The sequence below is a fragment of the Trematomus bernacchii genome, unplaced genomic scaffold (genome assembly GCF_902827165.1).
Source record: "Trematomus bernacchii unplaced genomic scaffold, fTreBer1.1, whole genome shotgun sequence".
Taxonomy (NCBI): Eukaryota; Metazoa; Chordata; class Actinopteri; order Perciformes; family Nototheniidae; genus Trematomus; species Trematomus bernacchii.
Window position 1 is genome coordinate 1,412,995 of NW_022987732.1, and position 19,792 is coordinate 1,432,786.

General features: G+C 40.0%; 1 protein-coding gene across 1 annotated transcript; it reads left to right on the top strand.

The window, feature by feature from the left end:
- Positions 1 to 657: 657 nt before the first annotated feature.
- Positions 658 to 16,010, top strand: LOC117494746. Its single transcript, XM_034145694.1, has 28 exons — positions 658 to 813; positions 2,994 to 3,266; positions 3,972 to 4,163; positions 4,537 to 4,718; positions 5,341 to 5,464; positions 6,041 to 6,160; positions 6,264 to 6,323; positions 6,446 to 6,633; positions 7,002 to 7,370; positions 7,903 to 7,967; positions 8,162 to 8,243; positions 8,331 to 8,444; positions 9,032 to 9,403; positions 9,937 to 10,001; positions 10,196 to 10,277; positions 10,365 to 10,478; positions 11,077 to 11,236; positions 11,345 to 11,457; positions 11,984 to 12,048; positions 12,243 to 12,324; positions 12,412 to 12,525; positions 13,114 to 13,491; positions 14,024 to 14,088; positions 14,283 to 14,364; positions 14,452 to 14,565; positions 14,672 to 14,794; positions 14,879 to 14,949; positions 15,818 to 16,010. The coding sequence occupies exons 1-28, from the start codon at positions 658 to 660 to the stop codon at positions 15,913 to 15,915; spliced, it is 4,023 nt and encodes a 1,340-aa protein (XP_034001585.1). The 3' UTR covers positions 15,916 to 16,010.
- Positions 16,011 to 19,792: the final 3,782 nt, after the last annotated feature.

Consider the following 19,792-nt stretch of genomic DNA (forward strand, 5'->3'; position numbering starts at 1 on the left):
CTACCGCTAAGGAAACAATCCACCGCTCCGCTGCGTACCAAGGCTGGAACTGTGACATCAACGTAACTTAAAATGAACGGCAGCACTGATCGATGTTTTCTGTAACTGTCCAAGTCTGTCCACAGTTTCTCTTCCACTAACAAGTCCTAAATAATGCCAGAGCCAATACCGTGTTCCTGTTGGTGTTTGCTTCCTGTCTGCCTTCTTCTGGTGATTTCTCTGACGTCCAGCGCTCTGTCTCTGTACCTCTTTCCTTCTCTCTCTTGATCCTCCTTAGCAATGAGCACTATTCTGCTTAACAGCCGTGTGCTATTGGGTATTAACAACCTCTGAAATGTCCGTATTGACCAATAGATATATATATAGAGAGAGAGTACACCTGCACAGACAGCTGACCCTAAAACACTTCTAATGTGTCAATACTGCAGGTTGTTTGTGTGTTCATGCACATTTTCATAGATTACATTTCCCAGAGTCTGTATGCTTATGAGGGTTACATGTGTTTGTGTCCATGTCACACTTACAGGTTGCAGTCTCACTACATTGCATTGTGATGGCTGTGTGTGTGTGTGTGTGTGTGTGTGTGTGTGTGTGTGTGTGTGTGTGTGTGTGTATATGTGCTTTATGAACACTGTGCGTGTGTGTGTGTCATAAAAAATGGAGAAGGCTAAAGTAGGCCAGCAGTTCATGAGCTTGAAGGAGCCGCTCAAGACGTCTCCCTCCTCCCACGCTGCCTTCCTCTTTGCCCTCCTCCTCCTCCTCCTCAGAGCTGTTGTCTTTCATTGTCCTTTGTCTCACTCCATCCGAGGTACAGTGAGCGACAAGGACCAACAATTATGTCTAAAAGCATTAGAAAGACAATTACTAAATGATCTTAAATACACTTACAACAATAATGCACCTAAAATCTTTGTTTTTTCCGGCTCAGAGATGAATTAATAACTTATCAAAAATAATATTATTTGTGTTTCAGCACGAATGTGGCAGATATTTAAAGGTCCCATGTCATGGCCATTTCTACTGATCATAATCCCATTGTTGAGGTATACTAAAATAGATGTATATTGTTCAATTTTCCAAAATCGCATTGGTTTCTCATACAGCATCTCTGTATAGTATGTGTATTCACTCTCTGTCCTAAACGGCTTGTTGGAGCTCCTGCCCCCCCCCCCCTCGCTATGAGCCCAGTGGCCGTCTATGAGACAGCGAGACACAGCGAAACTCAGCCTGAACACACACACACACACCCGCAGCCTGGCTGGAAGTTTGTGTGTGTGCTCACACACCGACTCACAGCCTCGCCGCGTCCCACCGTCTCAGGGAGGAGAAATCGGCGGAGCTGCAGCTGAGAAAAGATTGAGTGTGTGTGTGTGTGTGTGTGTGAGGAAGTTCGTGGATTGGTCAATTTGGACCAATCCACGGACTTAAAGTAACGGCTGCGCAGACTTAACGTAAAGGCTCCACGGATTGGTCCATTTGGGTATGGGCACGTCACTGTACCCAGGAAGAAAAAGAGAAATCTCCAACGAGGCGTTCTGGGGCAGCATAGACAGGTATTTTCTGTGTTAGAGTTTTACTCGCTACAGGGTGTACTTTGAGGGTTTGTGACTCTGCAGACCGTTGACATGCAGAAAAACCTTCATAACACACAAGGGGACGGGTAATAACCGGAAAAGCATGACATGGAACCTTTAAGAATAGATGTGTACAATCACAGGCTCATCTCTGTCTTATTGTATACAAATCTAAGGTCTAAGGTTTTTTAACTAGTGTTAAATATTTTGTACGTCTTATTATGCATGTATATTTAATTTACAGTTCCTTCATTTACAATCCCTGTACGGTGGCTGACAGAGGCAAACACGTAACAACGGACCAAAAAAATGTCCATTAGAAGAAACGCGCTGCACTTTAAAAAAACAATACAAATATAAAAACACAATGTGCCAATGCTGGGATCGAACCCACAACCTTCTGGTGGAAACAAACGCACCCCCTCGCAGCCACAGTCGCACAGTTATTAATTACAAATAGTTATTAATTGTCATTTTATTGTTTGTTAGCAGCGATATAAACATTCCAAAACCTTTAGCCACCATTGTTCTAATTTAGAATTATTCGATGCTATGACAACCGGAACATTCCAAACTAAGATTCCATTTGGAATGTGACGTAACAAAGCCGTGGAATGTTCAGGAGAAGGAAGCTTCCGGCTGGACCTGGACTCTGTCTTCAGTCAGGTTAACACAACCAGGAGAAACTTCAACTTTGTTAATCTCAACAAAACTTTCAAACACGATTAGTAACACGAGTGACAACATGGTGAGTTGATCAAATCTGGTAGTAAATACATAAAAATAATAGTTTTCTTACAAAGAAATTCGATTTTATGTTAAAATATATTCTTATAATCCCATTGTATCACACTTTTTTTCACTAACAAGAAGATTTAACAACTTCTACTTCATCTTGCACCTGATTTTAGGTTTTTTAATTCATCAAATTCAGTTTAGTCTTATCAAAAAAAGCAGTTAAATGTAATTTGAATGTTGTTTTTGTTAACAAAGACGTTAAAAACAAACAAAAAAATAGCAGGAGCAAGAAAAGAAACATCCGAATTGTCAATGAGTCCCACTTTTTTCGCATTGACTGTACATTAGAGCGCTTGTTTTTTTGTAATATGTTAATATATTTCACTAACAAGATGAGTTAACAACTTCCAATCCATCTTGAATACTAGTTAAGGTTTATAAATGAACAAATAATGTGTTTATTCTTATCAAAAAAGCAGTAAAATGTCATTTAATGTCATTTTGAGATGTTCAAACTAGTAGAAAAATAGCTCAAGCACGAATTGAATCGTCCAAATTGTGAAATCAGCCGACATTTGTATTGACTTTTTGCTATATTTTAGTTTTGTATAGTTCAGAAAGACTTTGATGAGACAAAATGTGACTTCATGTGTTAATCACTCTTTCTTCTTCCTCCTGTAGTCTTACCGAGACCCCAACTCAACTCCGTCACCTGATGCAGAGACGAACACCTCCTCCACCACCTCCTCCTCCTCCTCATGCTACTTTCCTTCAGGGGGAGTGTGCAAACCCATGGGTGTCCTCTCCTCCCCCTCCTCCCAATACCTGATCCAGTCCTTTTTGGGGGAGGGCACCTTTGGGAAAGTCGTTAAGTGCTTAAAGATGGCCACCAACAGGACGGTGGCTGTGAAGATCGCGAAGGGAAAGAACTTAACACCAGAGGCAAAGACTGAGGTAGGGAACAACTCTGATCACATCTATGGTTTCCCCAATTCCCATTTCTTGACTTATTAATAGATTTATTATATTATAAGTTATAACCATAATAATGACTCATGGCTTTGTACAAACAACTAAATTGGTTTGGTTGTGATAATCCAAATGAACCATCAAGTTCGTTTTCTGCATTATACCATCAACCGACTGGGAAGTAAAGAGCAGAAACATTCAAAATACATCTTACTCTTGGGAATAATATATGTGGAAGATTATTATTTAATACTTTAACACAACTAAAAGTCAAATAAATACAAATTAATCTTCAAAATCCTGGAGATAATGTGCTTTTTGGGGTTTTTCTGTAGATAAAACCCCACATTTCCTGCTAAAAAACACAATTAGACGACAATAAATAAAGATTTTCACTTATTCCTAGTCATTAGAGTTGCAATAATTAACTATAAATGGGAGGATCTTGTCAAAGCAATATATAAAATGGGCATGACAATTGGAAATCAAGTTCATATACTTAAAGAAGAATGGATAAAATGGGTGAGGTATAAATACAGAACCTTACTAATGACCCTCGAGGTAGACGTAACGATGTATCTACTTCTTATGTTATTAATACTTCAAATGGACGTCCATCATCATTTTAACTGTATTTCATCTTGCCCTGTAAAGATGTATTTTCTCAACATGCAATCGTTTGTTCCCCAGATGGAGATAATGGAAGTGCTCAAAGCGTTTGACTCTGACAGGTTTAACTTTGTGACGTTCAACGATGTGTTTGTCTCCGGGAAACACGTCTGTCTGGAGTTTGAGATCCTGGACACGAGTCTGTTTGACTTCCTCTATCAGAAACCTCACCGCTCGCTGGCGCTGGACGAAATCCGCCCCATCCTGTACCAGGTACGCTAGATGCTCCACACACACACATTTATAAAGAAAAACAAGAGAACATCTGAACATTTCCACAGAACTGATAAGAAATATCCTGCCTGCAAGAATTAAGCAACATTTTTGCAACTGATTATACGAAATGGTGGGTGTAGCAATACTGCAAAGCTTTAATTTATTATGTAGAAGGGATAAAAATATACACACGCACACAATTATGCGAACACTTTATATTAGTCGTGGTAGCTTAAACAATATCTTTAAGAAACATTTAATCTCACTTTCTTTCCAGGAGTTAGATCAATACCACGCTCAAATGTGTGTTTATTATCCAGTAGCTTAGCTTAGCTTAGCATAAAGACTTATTCGTGATCTTATATTTCAGGTTTCCGTAACGCTGCAGCTGCTCCAGAGTCTGGGAGTCGTGCACACGGACCTGAAGCCGGAGAACATCATGCTGCTGGACCACAGGAAGCAGCCGTGGAGAATCAAGGTGATCGACTTCGGCATGGCGCGTCACGTCGCTCAGTCGGAGCTGGGCTACTACATGCAGACACGACATTACAGGTGAGAAACCAGCAGCGGGGGAAGAAGATTTAAAGGTCACCTATTGTGCAAAGAAATCCACTTGTTCATGTCTCTTTTCTACATCAACATGTGTCCCCTCTGTGTAAAGAGATTCTGAAAGTTTCAGGAACAAAGATTCTCTCTCTTTTTGTCCTGATCCATTTATATAAAAACCTGTCTGAAAATGAGCTGATCAGATTTTGGCCACTTTATGATGTCATAACAATGTGTTGTCTTGTGTAACCATTAGCCAATCACCAACTAAGGTAACCCCCTCCCCACCTTATCCCCTGAATCTCCTCCTAGAGCACCATTGTGTTCTTTGTAACCAAATCTCTCTCAGAGGGGCGTGGGGAGGGGCTCCTTATTTTCATCTAAAGTAACAGACAGAGAATCAGCACTTTTGAAACAGGGCTGAAACAGAGGGGATTGTGGGATGCTGCAATGATCTGTTTGGTGTTTCAGCCAATCAGAGACATGTTCTGTATATATCTGAGACCTGTGATGTATTGATGAAAAACAGTATAATAGGGGACCTTTAATGCTTAAGAAGTTAAATAGCAAACTAAATTGTAAAATGACTCAAAACTAAAACGATATATGTTTATTTGTCTTTTCTAAGGTCCCCGGAGATTATCCTAGGATTCCCCACAACGTCAGCCATCGACATGTGGTCTCTGGGCTGCATCGCCGCGGAGCTGTTTGCGGGCGCTGTGCTCTACCCTGGAGACACCGAGCACGAAATGGTGGGTGTAGCAATACTGCAGAACTTTAATTTATTATGTAGAAGGGATAATAAGCAGGATACACACGCACACAATTATGCGAACACTTTATATTAGTCGTGGTAGCTTAAACAATATCTTTAAGAAACATTTCATTTCACTTTCTTTCCAGGAGTTGGATCAATACCACGCTCAAATGTATTATCCAGTAGCTTAGCTTAGCATAAAGACTGACCGCAGCTACAAACCGCTAGCCTTGCTCTCTCACTAAGAAACACTTTTTACTTAAAATGTTTCCTAAATTAGATTAAGCTAATGACTTCCTGGTTATAGAAATATACTTTATGCCCCGACATCAGAGACGTATCGATCTGTACCTCTGTGCAAGAGAGCAAATGTGTGTATTTCACCATAAAATGCAACAGAAAAAACGGTGGGAAACTCCTAGAAAGCATAGTAGGGCCTCTTTGAAAGGGGAGATACTGTAACTGCGTAAAACGTTGGCTTTTTGTAAACTTTTCTGAAGCACTTCTATGTTATTTGAAAATCCTAATATTGATGTAAGTGTAACTGACTTTGTTTGTGTTTTGTCAACAGCTGCGACATATAGTGCAGACTCAGGGTCATCCTCCGTCTCGTCTCATGGTCAAAGGCGTCCACACGCATTGGTTTTTCCATTATAGAAGGAAGAGCGGGAGACGTCGTTGGATATTGAAGGTACCAGCACTGAGTTGCTTTTAAACTAAAATATCTTACTGTTTTTAATTTCCTTTTGAGACAGGTTACCTAATCCTATATAATTTATCTTTAAAACGTTCAGCAGTCTGGAGAAACCAACCCAAGTGCCAGACAATTCAAATCGCTGAATGGTATAATAAAGGTAGGAAATACTATTTGAAAATGAGCTGTTAAACATGAGAACATCTGCCGTAAATCTGTTTCCATGATCCACCGAGATGAATAGAGGTTTAACTATAATGTTCCTGGTTTGTTCTGATTCAGTTAAAACCCCCCCGCCACCTGTTGGACGAAGACAACGTGGCAGAAACTGAAGACCGGAAGGTGTTCCTGGATCTGCTGAAGAAGATGCTTCACCTGGACATCGATCGGAGGATTTCCCCCAGCGATCTTCTTCAGCATCCCTTCATCACCTTGAACCGCCTCGCTCAAAACCACCAGAACAGCTTCTAGTGAGTCCTCATTACAACTGTTGTAGAATATCTGCAACAAGAAAGAGAGGCCGCATCACGCTGATTGGGTCCAATGCATTATCTTATTTACTTTTGATTCTGATACGATTCAAAAGACTTGATTGTCGTCTGCACAATAGTAAAAGTGTAGCTCTGAGAATTAAAATCCTAAATCCAAGGCTTCTTTAACACTGCAACAAACTGAAGACGTAAAGATAACATAAAAATAGTGCAAGAGAGATGTGCAAGTGACGCAATAGTTCAGAAATAACTGCATGCAAAAACGACTAACTATCAGTACTGTAAAGTGGAGTAACATCCTGACTCGGAACGTTGGTTTTAACAATGTTTTTTCTTCTTCTTTTCAGCGTGAAATCCAGCTGTGAAAAGATGGAGGTCTGCCTGGATCAGAGTGAGGGCTTTGACGGGGGTCAGATGAACCTGTCGCCCTCCACCAGCGGAGCAGAGGGCCCCCCCGCCTGGTTCAGGACCCAAGAACACCCCCTCATCCTGGGCATCTCGTCCCAGGTATCGGACAGCCTCTCCATAAACGATGAAGAGAGTCAACAACAACAACAACAACAACAACAACAACCCCCTCCTCAATCGCCTGTTGCTGTAAAGCCTGTGTCCCCGCCGCTGCAAGTTAGCACTGCGCCTCCACCCTGCCAACAAGAGAGAACCGGGAGGAAGGCGCTGAGGAAATCATCGAGGAGAAAACCCCGCGGTGACGACAGGTAAGTGTTGTAGGACCGGAGATCTTTATGTACACACACAGGTCCATTTTAGGACATTTCTTCTATTACATGTCTTCTATCAGTGTAGTAGAGAGAAAACGTACAAATTACACACAGAGGTGTTTCATTTACTTCATATTACTATTATTTTACACATCTTTAAAAGCCATTTTCTAGAAAGTTTTTACAGAGGTTTGTGTAGTTTATTGATCAAAAATGTGATTTATTGTATGGCTTTAGACAGTGTGTTCTGATTTATGTAGTGATACTAATGGATATTAACAAATTCCTTTAGTTAAACCTTTGAATTTAATATGTCAATGTTTTGTTTTTGCTTAATAATCAAAGATTTTTGTTCAAGAAAATGTAAACTAGCTCATTTGAAAGGATATAATGCCTTGTTTGCATATCTTAACACAACATTTCTAAATATTGTTTAAATAGATAATTAACGCAATAATTCATTTTTTATATGATATGATATTTACAGTTATAATTGGAGATATTAAAACCCGTTTTTTTGTCAATGCAGCAGCCCGGAGAGAGACAGACCATCGAGCAAGAGCAGGAACACAGAAATCATCCAGACATCAAAAAGTAGACAAAACACAACTGTTCATAAATAATAATTTTAGTAGTAGTTTATAGTTTATACTTACACACAGCTGGTGCAGATCTTAAATCTGAAACTAAGAGGGGATGTTTCACAGGCGGATGAATCTAAGAATCTGGTGATTCATTTAATCAGTTTTTGATTGACCTTTGCTTTGTTTCTTTGTCCTTTTATCCAGAGACTACGATCCGTGTGGCCGAAATAAAACGCGGGAGAAAGCGGACGTGGGACACTTTCTTAGCGTCCCACATCGTGTCAAAGTAGGTGTTATTATATTTGTTACTGTTTGAAGCTCACTGTTACAATTCATGTGGTTAAAAACTAAAAAAAACATTCTTTAAATGCAGAAAGCGAGTCAAGGATTCACCGGAGAGCAAGAAAAGGAAAAGGGATGATTCTGAGGCTGAAGGAAAACCCGGGAGAAAGCGAACGTGGGACACTTTTGTAGCCTCAGGATTAAGGTAGGTGTTCTTCTCTTTGTCTGTACTGTTTGAATATAATAGAATAGAAACCGGTGAGCGGAGCGAAACACACAAGAGTTAGACCTAACACACTTAGCTATTTTATCTACCTCTGGAACAAGCTAAACTAGTTATAAATATGTTTATTCTTCACTGTCGGCCTCACACATTACTGGATCAGCGAGCTGCATGAGACGATACTGACGGGCTGTCAGGAGAGGGAGAGAGAGGGGGAGAGAGGGGGAGAGAGAGAGGGAGAGAGAGGAGAAGAGAGCGCTTGCTCATTTCTCCCGTGGTATTATCCAAAGTGAATGTAAACTTGAATAATATACATAATTTGAATGTAATAATTAAGTTGATTGTTGTTTGTGGAAGCTCCAGTGAATGAGCCCCATTAACTGAGTTTTAAACATCACTTTAAATGGAAGATTTAAAGTGATGTTTAAATCTTCCATTTAGGCCCCGCCCACTCGATCGGATCGGCGATCGGTATCGGCAGATACTGATTCCGGCGATCGGCGATCGGCCCCAAAATTGGCGATCGGAGCATCCCTAGTTTTAACAATGTTTTTTCTTCTTCTTTTCAGCGTGAAATCCAGCTGTGAAAAGATGGAGGTCTGCCTGGATCAGAGTGAGGGCTTTGACGGGGGTCAGATGAACCTGTCGCCCTCCACCAGCGGAGCAGAGGGCCCCCCCGCCTGGTTCAGGACCCAAGAACACCCCCTCATCCTGGGCATCTCGTCCCAGGTATCGGACAGCCTCTCCATAAACGATGAAGAGAGTCAACAACAACAACAACAACAACAACAACAACAACCCCCTCCTCAATCGCCTGTTGCTGTAAAGCCTGTGTCCCCGCCGCTGCAAGTTAGCACTGCGCCTCCACCCTGCCAACAAGAGAGAACCGGGAGGAAGGCGCTGAGGAAATCATCGAGGAGAAAACCCCGCGGTGACGACAGGTAAGTGTCGTAGGACCGGAGATCTTTATGTACACACACAGGTCCATTTTAGGACATTTCTTCTATTACATGTCTTCTATCAGTGTAGTAGAGAGAAAACGTGCAAATTACACACAGAGGTGTTTCATTTACTTCATATTACTATTACTTTACACATCTTTAAAAGCCATTTTCTAGAAAGTTTTTACAGAGGTTTGTGTAGTTTATTGATCAAAAATTGTGATTTATTGTATGGCTTTAGACAGTGTGTTCTGATTTATGTAGTGATACTAATGGATATTAACAAATTCCTTTAGTTAAACCTTTGAATTTAATATGTCAATGTTTTGTTTTTGCTTAATAATCAAAGATTTTTGTTCAAGAAAATGTAAACTAGCTCATTTGAAAGGATATAATGCCTTGTTTGCATATCTTAACACAACATTTCTAAATATTGTTTAAATAGATAATTAACGCAATAATTCATTTTTTATATGATATGATATTTACAGTTATAATTGGAGATATTAAAACCCGTTTTTTTGTCAATGCAGCAGCCCGGAGAGAGACAGACCATCGAGCAAGAGCAGGAACACAGAAATCATCCAGACATCAAAAAGTAGACAAAACACAACTGTTCATAAATAATAATTTTAGTAGTAGTTTATAGTTTATACTTACACACAGCTGGTGCAGATCTTAAATCTGAAACTAAGAGGGGATGTTTCACAGGCGGATGAATCTAAGAATCTGGTGATTCATTTAATCAGTTTTTGATTGACCTTTGCTTTGTTTCTTTGTCCTTTTATCCAGAGACTACGATCCGTGTGGCCGAAATAAAACCGGGGAGAAAACGGACGTGGGACACTTTCTTAGCGTCCCACATCGTGTCAAAGTAGGTGTTATTATATTTGTTACTGTTTGAAGCTCACTGTTACAATTCATGTGGTTAAAAACTAAAAAAACATTCTTTAAAATGCAGAAAGCGAGTCAAGGATTCACCGGAGAGCAAGAAAAGAAAAAGGGATGATTCTGAGGCTGAAAGAAAACCCGGGAGAAAGCGAACGTGGGACACTTTTGTAGCCTCAGGATTAAGGTAGGTGTTCTTCTCTTTGTCTGTACTGTTTGAATATAATAGAATAGAAACCGGTGAGCGGAGCGAAACACACAAGAGTTAGACCTAACACACTTAGCTATTTTATCTACCTCTGGAACAAGCTAAACTAGTTATAAATATGTTTATTCTTCACTGTCGGCCTCACACATTACTGGATCAGCGAGCTGCATGAGACGATACTGACGGGCTGTCAGGAGAGGGAGAGAGGGGGGGGAGAGAGGGGGAGAGAGAGAGGGAGAGAGAGGGAGAGAGAGGAGAAGAGAGCGCTTGCTCATTTCTCCCGTGGTATTATCCAAAGTGAATGTAAACTTGAATAATATACATAATTTGAATGTAATAATTAAGTTGATTGTTGTTTGTGGAAGCTCCAGTGAATGAGCCCCATTAACTGAGTTTTAAACATCACTTTAAATGGAAGATTTAAAGTGATGTTTAAATCTTCCATTTAGGCCCCGCCCACTCGATCGGATCGGCGATCGGTATCGGCAGATACTGATTCCGGCGATCGGCGATCGGCCTCAAAATTGGCGATCGGAGCATCCCTAGTTTTAACAATGTTTTTTCTTCTTCTTTTCAGCGTGAAATCCAGCTGTGAAAAGATGGAGGTCTGCCTGGATCAGAGTGAGGGCTTTGACGGGGGTCAGATGAACCTGTCGCCCTCCACCAGCGGAGCAGAGGGCCCCCCCGCCTGGTTCAGGACCCAAGAACACCCCCTCATCCTGGGCATCTCGTCCCAGGTATCGGACAGCCTCTACATAAACGATGAAGAGAGTCAACAACAACAACAACAACAACAACAACAACAACAACAACAACCCCCTCCTCAATCGCCTGTTGCTGTAAAGCCTGTGTCCCCGCCGCTGCAAGTTAGCACTGCGCCTCCACCCTGCCAACAAGAGAGAACCGGGAGGAAGGCGCTGAGGAAATCATCGAGGAGAAAACCCCGCGGTGACGACAGGTAAGTGTTGTAGGACCGGAGATCTTTATGTACACACACAGGTCCATTTTAGGACATTTCTTCTATTACATGTTTTCTATCAGTGTAGTAGAGAGAAAACGTGCAAATTACACACAGAGGTGTTTCATTTACTTCATATTACTATTACTTTACACATCTTTAAAAGCCATTTTCTAGAAAGTTTTTACAGAGTAGTTTATTGATCAAAAATTGTGATTTATTGTATGGCTTTAGACAGTGTGTTCTGATTTATGTAGTGATACTAATGGATATTAACAAATTCCTTTAGTTAAACCTTTGAATTTAATATGTCAATGTTTTGTTTTTGCTTAATAATGAAAGATCTTTGTTCAAGAAAATGTAAACTAGCTCATTTGAAAGGATATAATGCCTTGTTTGCATATCTTAACACAACATTTCTAAATATTGTTTAAATAGAGAATTAACGCAATAATTCATTTTTTATATGATATGATATTTACAGTTATAATTGGAGATATTAAAACCCATTTGTTTGTCAATGCAGCAGCCCGGAGAGAGACAGACCATCGAGCAAGAGCAGGAACACAGAAATCATCCAGACATCAAAAAGTAGGCAAAACACAACTGTTCATAAATAATAATTTTAGTAGTAGTTTATAGTTTATACTTACACACAGCTGGTGCAGATCTTAAATCTGAAACTAAGAGGGGATGTTTCACAGGCGGATGAATCTAAGAATCTGGTGATTCATTTAATCAGTTTTTGATTGACCTTTGCTTTGTTTCCTTGTCCTTTTATCCAGAGACTACGATCCGTGTGGCCGAAATAAAACCGGGGAGAAAACGGACGTGGGACACTTTCTTAGCGTCCCACATCGTGTCAAAGTAGGTGTTATTATATTTGTTACTGTTTGAAGCTCACTGTTACAATTCATGTGGTTAAAAACTAAAAAAACATTCTTTAAAATGCAGAAAGCGAGTCAAGGATTCACCGGAGAGCAAGAAAAGAAAAAGGAATGATTCTGAGGCTGAAGGAAAACCCGGGAGAAAGCGAACGTGGGACATTTTTGTAGCCTCAGGATTAAGGTAGGTGTTCTTCTCTTTGTCTGTACTGTTTGAATATAATAGAATAGAAACCGGTGAGCGGAGCGAAACACACAAGAGTTAGACCTAACACACTTAGCTATTTTATCTACCTCTGGAACAAGCTAAACTAGTTATAAATATGTTTATTCTTCACTGTCGGCCTCACACATTACTGGATCAGCGAGCTGCATGAGACGATACTGACGGGCTGTCAGGAGAGAGAGAGAGAGGGGGAGAGAGGGGGGAGAGAGAGAGGGAGAGAGAGGAAAAGAGAGCGCTTGCTCATTTCTCCCGTGGTATTATCCAAAGTTAATGTAAACTTGAATAATATACATAATTTGAATGTAATAATTAAGTTGATTGTTGTTTGTGGAAGCTCCAGTGAATGAGCCCCATTAACTGAGTTTTAAACATCACTTTAAATGGAAGATTTAAAGTGATGTTTAAATCTTCCATTTAGGCCCCGCCCACTCGATCGGATCGGCGATCGGTATCGGCAGATACTGATTCCGGCGATCGGCGATCGGCCCCAAAATTGGCGATCGGAGCATCCCTAGTTTTAACAATGTTTTTTCTTCTTCTTTTCAGCGTGAAATCCAGCTGTGAAAAGATGGAGGTCTGCCTGGATCAGAGTGAGGGCTTTGACGGGGGTCAGATGAACCTGTCGCCCTCCACCAGCGGAGCAGAGGGCCCCCCCGCCTGGTTCAGGACCCAAGAACACCCCCTCATCCTGGGCATCTCGTCCCAGGTATCGGACAGCCTCTCCATAAACGATGAAGAGAGTCAACAACAACAACAACAACAACAACAACAACAACAACAACCCCCTCCTCAATCGCCTGTTGCTGTAAAGCCTGTGTCCCCGCCGCTGCAAGTTAGCACTGCGCCTCCACCCTGCCAACAAGAGAGAACCGGGAGGAAGGCGCTGAGGAAATCATCGAGGAGAAAACCCCGCGGTGACGACAGGTAAGTGTTGTAGGACCGGAGATCTTTATGTACACACACAGGTCCATTTTAGGACATTTCTTCTATTACATGTCTTCTATCAGTGTAGTAGAGAGAAAACGTGCAAATTACACACAGAGGTGTTTCATTTACTTCATATTACTATTACTTTACACATCTTTAAAAGCCATTTTCTAGAAAGTTTTTACAGAGGTTTGTGTAGTTTATTGATCAAAAATGTGATTTATTGTATGGCTTTAGACAGTGTGTTCTGATTTATGTAGTGATACTAATGGATATTAACAAATTCCTTTAGTTAAACCTTTGAATTTAATATGTCAATGTTTTGTTTTTGCTTAATAATGAAAGATTTTTGTTCAAGAAAATGTAAACTAGCTCATTTGAAAGGATATAATGCCTTGTTTGCATATCTTAACACAACATTTCTAAATATTGTTTAAATAGATAATTAACGCAATAATTCATTTTTTATATGATATGATATTTACAGTTATAATTGGAGATATTAAAACCCATTTTTTTGTCAATGCAGCAGCCCGGAGAGAGACAGACCATCGAGCAAGAGCAGGAACACAGAAATCATCCAGACATCAAAAAGTAGACAAAACACAACTGTTCATAAATAATAATTTTAGTAGTAGTTTATAGTTTATACTTACACACAGCTGGTGCAGATCTTAAATCTGAAACTAAGAGGGGATGTTTCACAGGCGGATGAATCTAAGAATCTGGTGATTCATTTAATCAGTTTTTGATTGACCTTTGCTTTGTTTCCTTGTCCTTTTATCCAGAGACTACGATCCGTGTGGCCGAAATAAAACCGGGGAGAAAGCGGACGTGGGACACTTTCTTAGCGTCCCACATCGTGTCAAAGTAGGTGTTATTATATTTGTTACTGTTTGAAGCTCACTGTTACAATTCATGTGGTTAAAAACTAAAAAAACATTCTTTAAAATGCAGAAAGCGAGTCAAGGATTCACCGGAGAGCAAGAAAAGAAAAAGGGATGATTCTGAGGCTGAAGGAAAACCCGGGAGAAAGCGAACGTGGGACACTTTTGTAGCCTCAGGATTAAGGTAGGTGTTCTTCTCTTTGTCTGTACTGTTTGAATATAATAGAATAGAAACCTTTATCGTCATTATACACTTACAAAAACAAAAAAAAAACCTTCTTAAAATGCAGAAAGCAAATCAATTCCTCACCGGAGAGGAAGAAAAGGAAGCGTGATGATTCTGAAGAAGCGGAGAGAAAACCCAGGGGACAGTGGACGTGGGACACTTTCTTAGCTTCACACATCGAGTTAAAGTAGGTGTTAAGTTATCAGTTTGTAACGATTTACTAAAATCACTGTTAAAAGTCAAGAGATCCAAACAAGTTTCTTCTGTGCAGAAATGAACGCAGTGGCTCTCCGGAGAGGAAGATGAGGAAGACGAGCCTGGAAGAGGAGGAGGCAAACACACGTAAGCTCATCTTTGAGATTTATTCAATTGATTAACCTTGTCCTGTTTCAGAGGTGGGAAAAGTATTCAGATTCTTTACTTGAGTAAAAGTACTAATACTACACTGTAGATGTAATACATTTCAAGTAAAAGTACCGCATAGAGAATCGTCCTCAAGTAGAATTTAAGTACGATCAGGAAAATGTACTTAAAGTGTTAGGAGTAAATGAACTCATTGCAGAAAATAATTACATTACATGTCACTTGTTAGACGCTTTTATCCAAAGCGACTAACATACTCAATACTGTGGACAGTCCCCACAGGAGCAATTTGGGGTGAAGTGTCTCAGGGACACAACGACATGCTGACTGCAGTGGGGTTTGCACCTGTGACCCCCTGATCCGAACACCAACACACTATCCCACTGCGCCACAGCCTCCCTATAATGTTAAATATTTGTTTAATATTTTAAAGCAAAAGCAGCAAACTTTCCCATTTAAGAAGCTGGGACTGTGAAGTTAAATTGCTGCCAATAAATGTTCAGTTCACCAGCCTTGAGTTACTTAAATATAATGTTGGATGGTTCAATCGATACCAAATAATCATATTTTAAAGGTTTTTCCTAAGTATTGCAAAATCGTAATTTTTAAAAGTATCTAGTAAGTAAATCTGTCACATGAAATAAATGTAGAGGATTAAAAAGTATAATATTTGCTTCCAAAATGTAGTAGAGTAGAAGTATAAAGTAGTATAACATGAAGTACCTTAATGTGTACTTAAGTACAGTACTTGAGTAAATGTACTTAGTTACTTTCCACTACTGTCCTGTATACAAATCAGTAATTTGTCTGGAGGTTTTTCAAACTTTTAAACGTTTTTATCCCACAGAAGGCTCGTCTCTGAGCACCAGGAAGAGAAAGCGACACCCTGGGGATCCTCCAGAGGGGGAGGAGGAGCCCAGGTGTGTCAAGAGAAGGAGATATTAAAGGGGGAGAGTGCCAAGTCCGATGGGGTTGAGCACCAAAACTAAGGGGGGAGGGCTGAAATTACAAGAGCGCTGAAACTATGGGGGAGGGAGACAAAATTACGGGGGAAAGCGCCGAAAATACAATTGAGAGAGCTGAAACTACGGGGGGAGAGCGCCAAAACTACAGGGGAGAGCGCCAAAACTACAGGGGAGAGCGCCAAAACTACGGGGGAGAGCGCCAAAACTACAGGGGAGAGCGCCAAAACTACAGGGGAGAGCGCCAAAACTACGGGGGAGAGCGCCAAAACTACAGGGGAGAGCGCCAAAACTACGGGGGAGAGCGCCAAAACTACGGGGGAGAGCGCCGAAACTACGGGGGAGAGCACCAAGTTCGATGGTGTTGAGCTCCAAAACTACGGTAGAGAGCACTGAAACTAAGGAAGAGAGAGCTGAAACTACAAGGGAGAGCCAAAACTACGGGGGAGAGCTACAACGTCAGACAGGTAAGAGTGCAGAAGGAACGACGGGGGAGAGCGCAGACGACAATGGGTGAGTGCCGATGTCAGAAATGGGAGAGCGCAGAAGAACGACCGTGGAGAGCGCCAAGTTCGATGGTGATGAGCGGCAAAACTACGGGGGAGAGAGCTGAAACTACAAGGGAGAGCGCAGAAGAACGACGGGAAAGAACTTTAGCATTTAGCAAATTTAGCATTTCATCCCCACCTGTACCCACAATAATATAATTACATTTGAAGTATTATTATTATTATGTATTATTGTGATTGATTATATGTATTATGTATTATTATGTTTATTATGTATTATGATTGATAATTATGTGTTATGTATTATTATGCTTGCTCCTTCCTGTGTTCTGTCTTATTCTGCTTGCTCCTTCTGTGTTCTGTCATTCTTCTGCTTGCTCCTGCTGTGTTTCTGTCTTCTTCTGCTTGCTCATTCATGTGTTCTGCTTGCTCCTTGGTGTGTTCTGTCTTCTTCTGTCCTCTTCTGCTTGGCTCCGCTGTGTGTCTTCTGTTTCTTCTGTGTTCTTGTGCTTGCTCCTTCTGTCTTCTTCTGTGTCTTCTCTTCTGTCTTCTATTGTGTTCTGTCTTCTTCTGCTTGCTCCTTCTGTGTTCTGTGTTCTTCTGCTTGCTCCTTCTGTGTTCTTCTATCTTCTTCCTGCTTGCTCCTTCTGTGTTCTTCTGTCTTCTTCTGCTTGCTCCTTCTGTGTTCTGTCTTCTTCTGCTTGCTCCTTCTGTGTTCTGCTTGCTCCTTGTGTGTTCTGTCTTCTTCTGTCCTCTTCTGCTTGCTCCTTCTGTGTTCTGTCTTCTTCTGTGTTCTTGTGCTTGCTCCGTCTGTCTTCTTCTGTGTTCCTCTGTCTTCTTCTGTCTTCGTCTTGTCCTTCTTCTTCTCCTTCTTCTTCTCTGTCTGTGCTTCTCTGTCTTTCTTCTTCTTCCCTGTTTGTCCCTTTCTTGGCTGTCTGTCTCTCTGTCTTCTCTTTCTCCCTCCCTCTCTTCCCTGTTCTTTTCCGTCTGTCATTCTGTTTATTTCGAACTGTTGACGTATTTGTATGTATTTAATTGGACTTTAAATTTGTAAATAAATATATTACATTTTAATATTTGTTATGTCTTTCTATCTTTTTAATGTCTAATTTCACCGTGTTTTGCTGTTGCACTTACAGTTGTGTCCATTTAATTCTTATAAAATAACATTTAAGACGAAGTGTGTAGTTAATTTAAAAACTAAGTATAGTATGGAGGTAAAATAAAAGGTAATTAAAGGTAGAAACAAATGTGTGGACGTCAAGACACACTTGATCAAATTGTGTTATCATTTTTACAATATGATGTTTTCTACAATTCAGAGAAAATTGCAATTAAAAGCAAAAACATTTCTTTGAAAATCCAGGTTTTGCTTTGCCAATTTGAAGAGTGTGATCTCTTGTAAATCACAAGATAATTGTATTCATATATTCTTTTTTAATTTACACAGTTGTTCAAAGATGCACGTGAAGGGCTCTGCTGTGAAAAGCATTGTCAATGTTCTTTGTTGTGGTCTTAAAAGCTTTTAGTTGGATTTCTTTTAAAGTGTGAATCAATTGTGTAACAGTGTCCCTTAGCAGATACAGACAGCATCAAAAATCACACTTAAATATGTTAGCTTATTAAGGCTAACACGTCTCAACTAATACCATTTCTGCATAGTTAGCTTTCTTCGTTTTTACTAGCTTTTCACTGTGCAGCTTTTAGTAAAGCTAGTTAGCCTTTTTTGACAAGAGAAGCTGCTTACAAAGGTTGATGGAGTACTAAAACCACAACAATATAGTTAGTGTGCTTTACCGTTAGCTAAAAAAGGCGGGAAAAGCTCAGGTAGCTGCAGAGTTGTTCCTTGTTGTCCATTTTGGCGACATGAGTGACGATGTTGTACTATTGAATTAGGCTGAATACAAAAGTTGCTATTGAAGAAGCAGCTTTTGGAAAACTCTGTGGCACTCAATGAATCCAAGCCTAAATATATGACATATAAACAAGAGCTTATATATATTTTGGCGTCTTGTATGCGGTGGTGGGAAAACCAGCGCTGAAAACAGAGAAAACCTGCTTTCATTAATGCCAACCTGACACAAGTAATCACTGTGTCTGCATTTGACTGATGTGTACAGTACAAGACATATTAACATGCTCACAGCTTTATTTTGAACTGCTATTTTGAAAGAAAAGCCACCAATTGAGAAAAAGAAAGATGCCTTTGTGTGTAGTGTTTGAGAAACAAGGAATGCACGTGCAGTGTGTAACAGACTGTAAGTATTTATTCTGTATTTTGGGTGGACAGAAATGGGAGGGGTTGATTATGAAGATGGTGGACAAACAGTTTATTTCTGCTCTGGTTAGCAAACACAGCAGGCTGCACCCTCTGAGCCCGAGAAATGACAAAAATAATAATGGGGAAAGGCTGGAGGAACAGAGGAATTATTAACCTGTTAAGCCCTGAACCTGTTTTTCAGGTTTCAGGCTCGAAAATGACATGCCCAGAACAATCTTCACTTCTAAAAGGGGTAAATTAATAATCTTTTTTCTCAAAGCAATGATACCTGTGAGTTGGATGTAGAAGAGTGAGAATCAGTATAGAATTGTTTTATTTTAAAGTAAATTCAGATTGAACATAGTAAAAAAAAATGTAAATTATAGTGTCCGTCCAAAATAAAACATGACTTATAGTGAAAACCACCCTTGAATGATGGGATAGTAGACTAAAAGCTTTAGGAATCGAAACTATGACATATAATAAGTAGGCTACCCTGTATCAAGATTGATGCAAAACAAGTGACATTTGACCTTTTTAGAGAGGTTTAGAAAAAAAAACTAATTTGAGTGTATTTGCCATATCTCTGGAACCCATCGGTCGATTTTGGTGATTGACACCTCTTTTTAACCGTTAGCACCTGGCTACTGTTTAGCTCACTTTATAAGTAACATGCACATTTGTTGATTGTTCATGTTGTTTGATGAATACCATATTCATATAAAGTGCCCATTTGAACACACACTTATGTAGTATTAAGACTTTGCAAGTGGAACATTGTGAAAAACACCAGTTTTACTCAGCTTACACATTTTGTTCAGCAAGATAATCTTCACAAATGAGTCATAAATATTGTATTTATTAACATTGTTAAGGGAAAGGGGACATTGCGGATAAAAAGGCAAAAAATAAATAAGCAGACTAACAGTAAATATAGACTGAAACACTCATCAATACAATTCAAATACACTTTCAGACAGAACATATAAATTGCAGTATAGTTAAGTAAGTTAACATAATCAAGTAGTGAAACAACACCACTCTAAAGATTGCTGAAGACAAAATACCGTTATTAAAAGTAAACATCTAAC

Excerpts from the sequence above, each read along its gene's own strand:
- LOC117494746 (XM_034145694.1), top strand. The coding sequence starts at position 658 with ATGGAGAAGGCTAAAGTAGGCCAGCAGTTCATGAGCTTGAAGGAGCCG. Across the intron at positions 5,465-6,040 it reads GAGACACCGAGCACGAAATG|CTGCGACATATAGTGCAGAC; the intron begins GTGGGTGTAGCA and ends TTTTGTCAACAG. Across the intron at positions 6,161-6,263 it reads GACGTCGTTGGATATTGAAG|CAGTCTGGAGAAACCAACCC; the intron begins GTACCAGCACTG and ends TAAAACGTTCAG.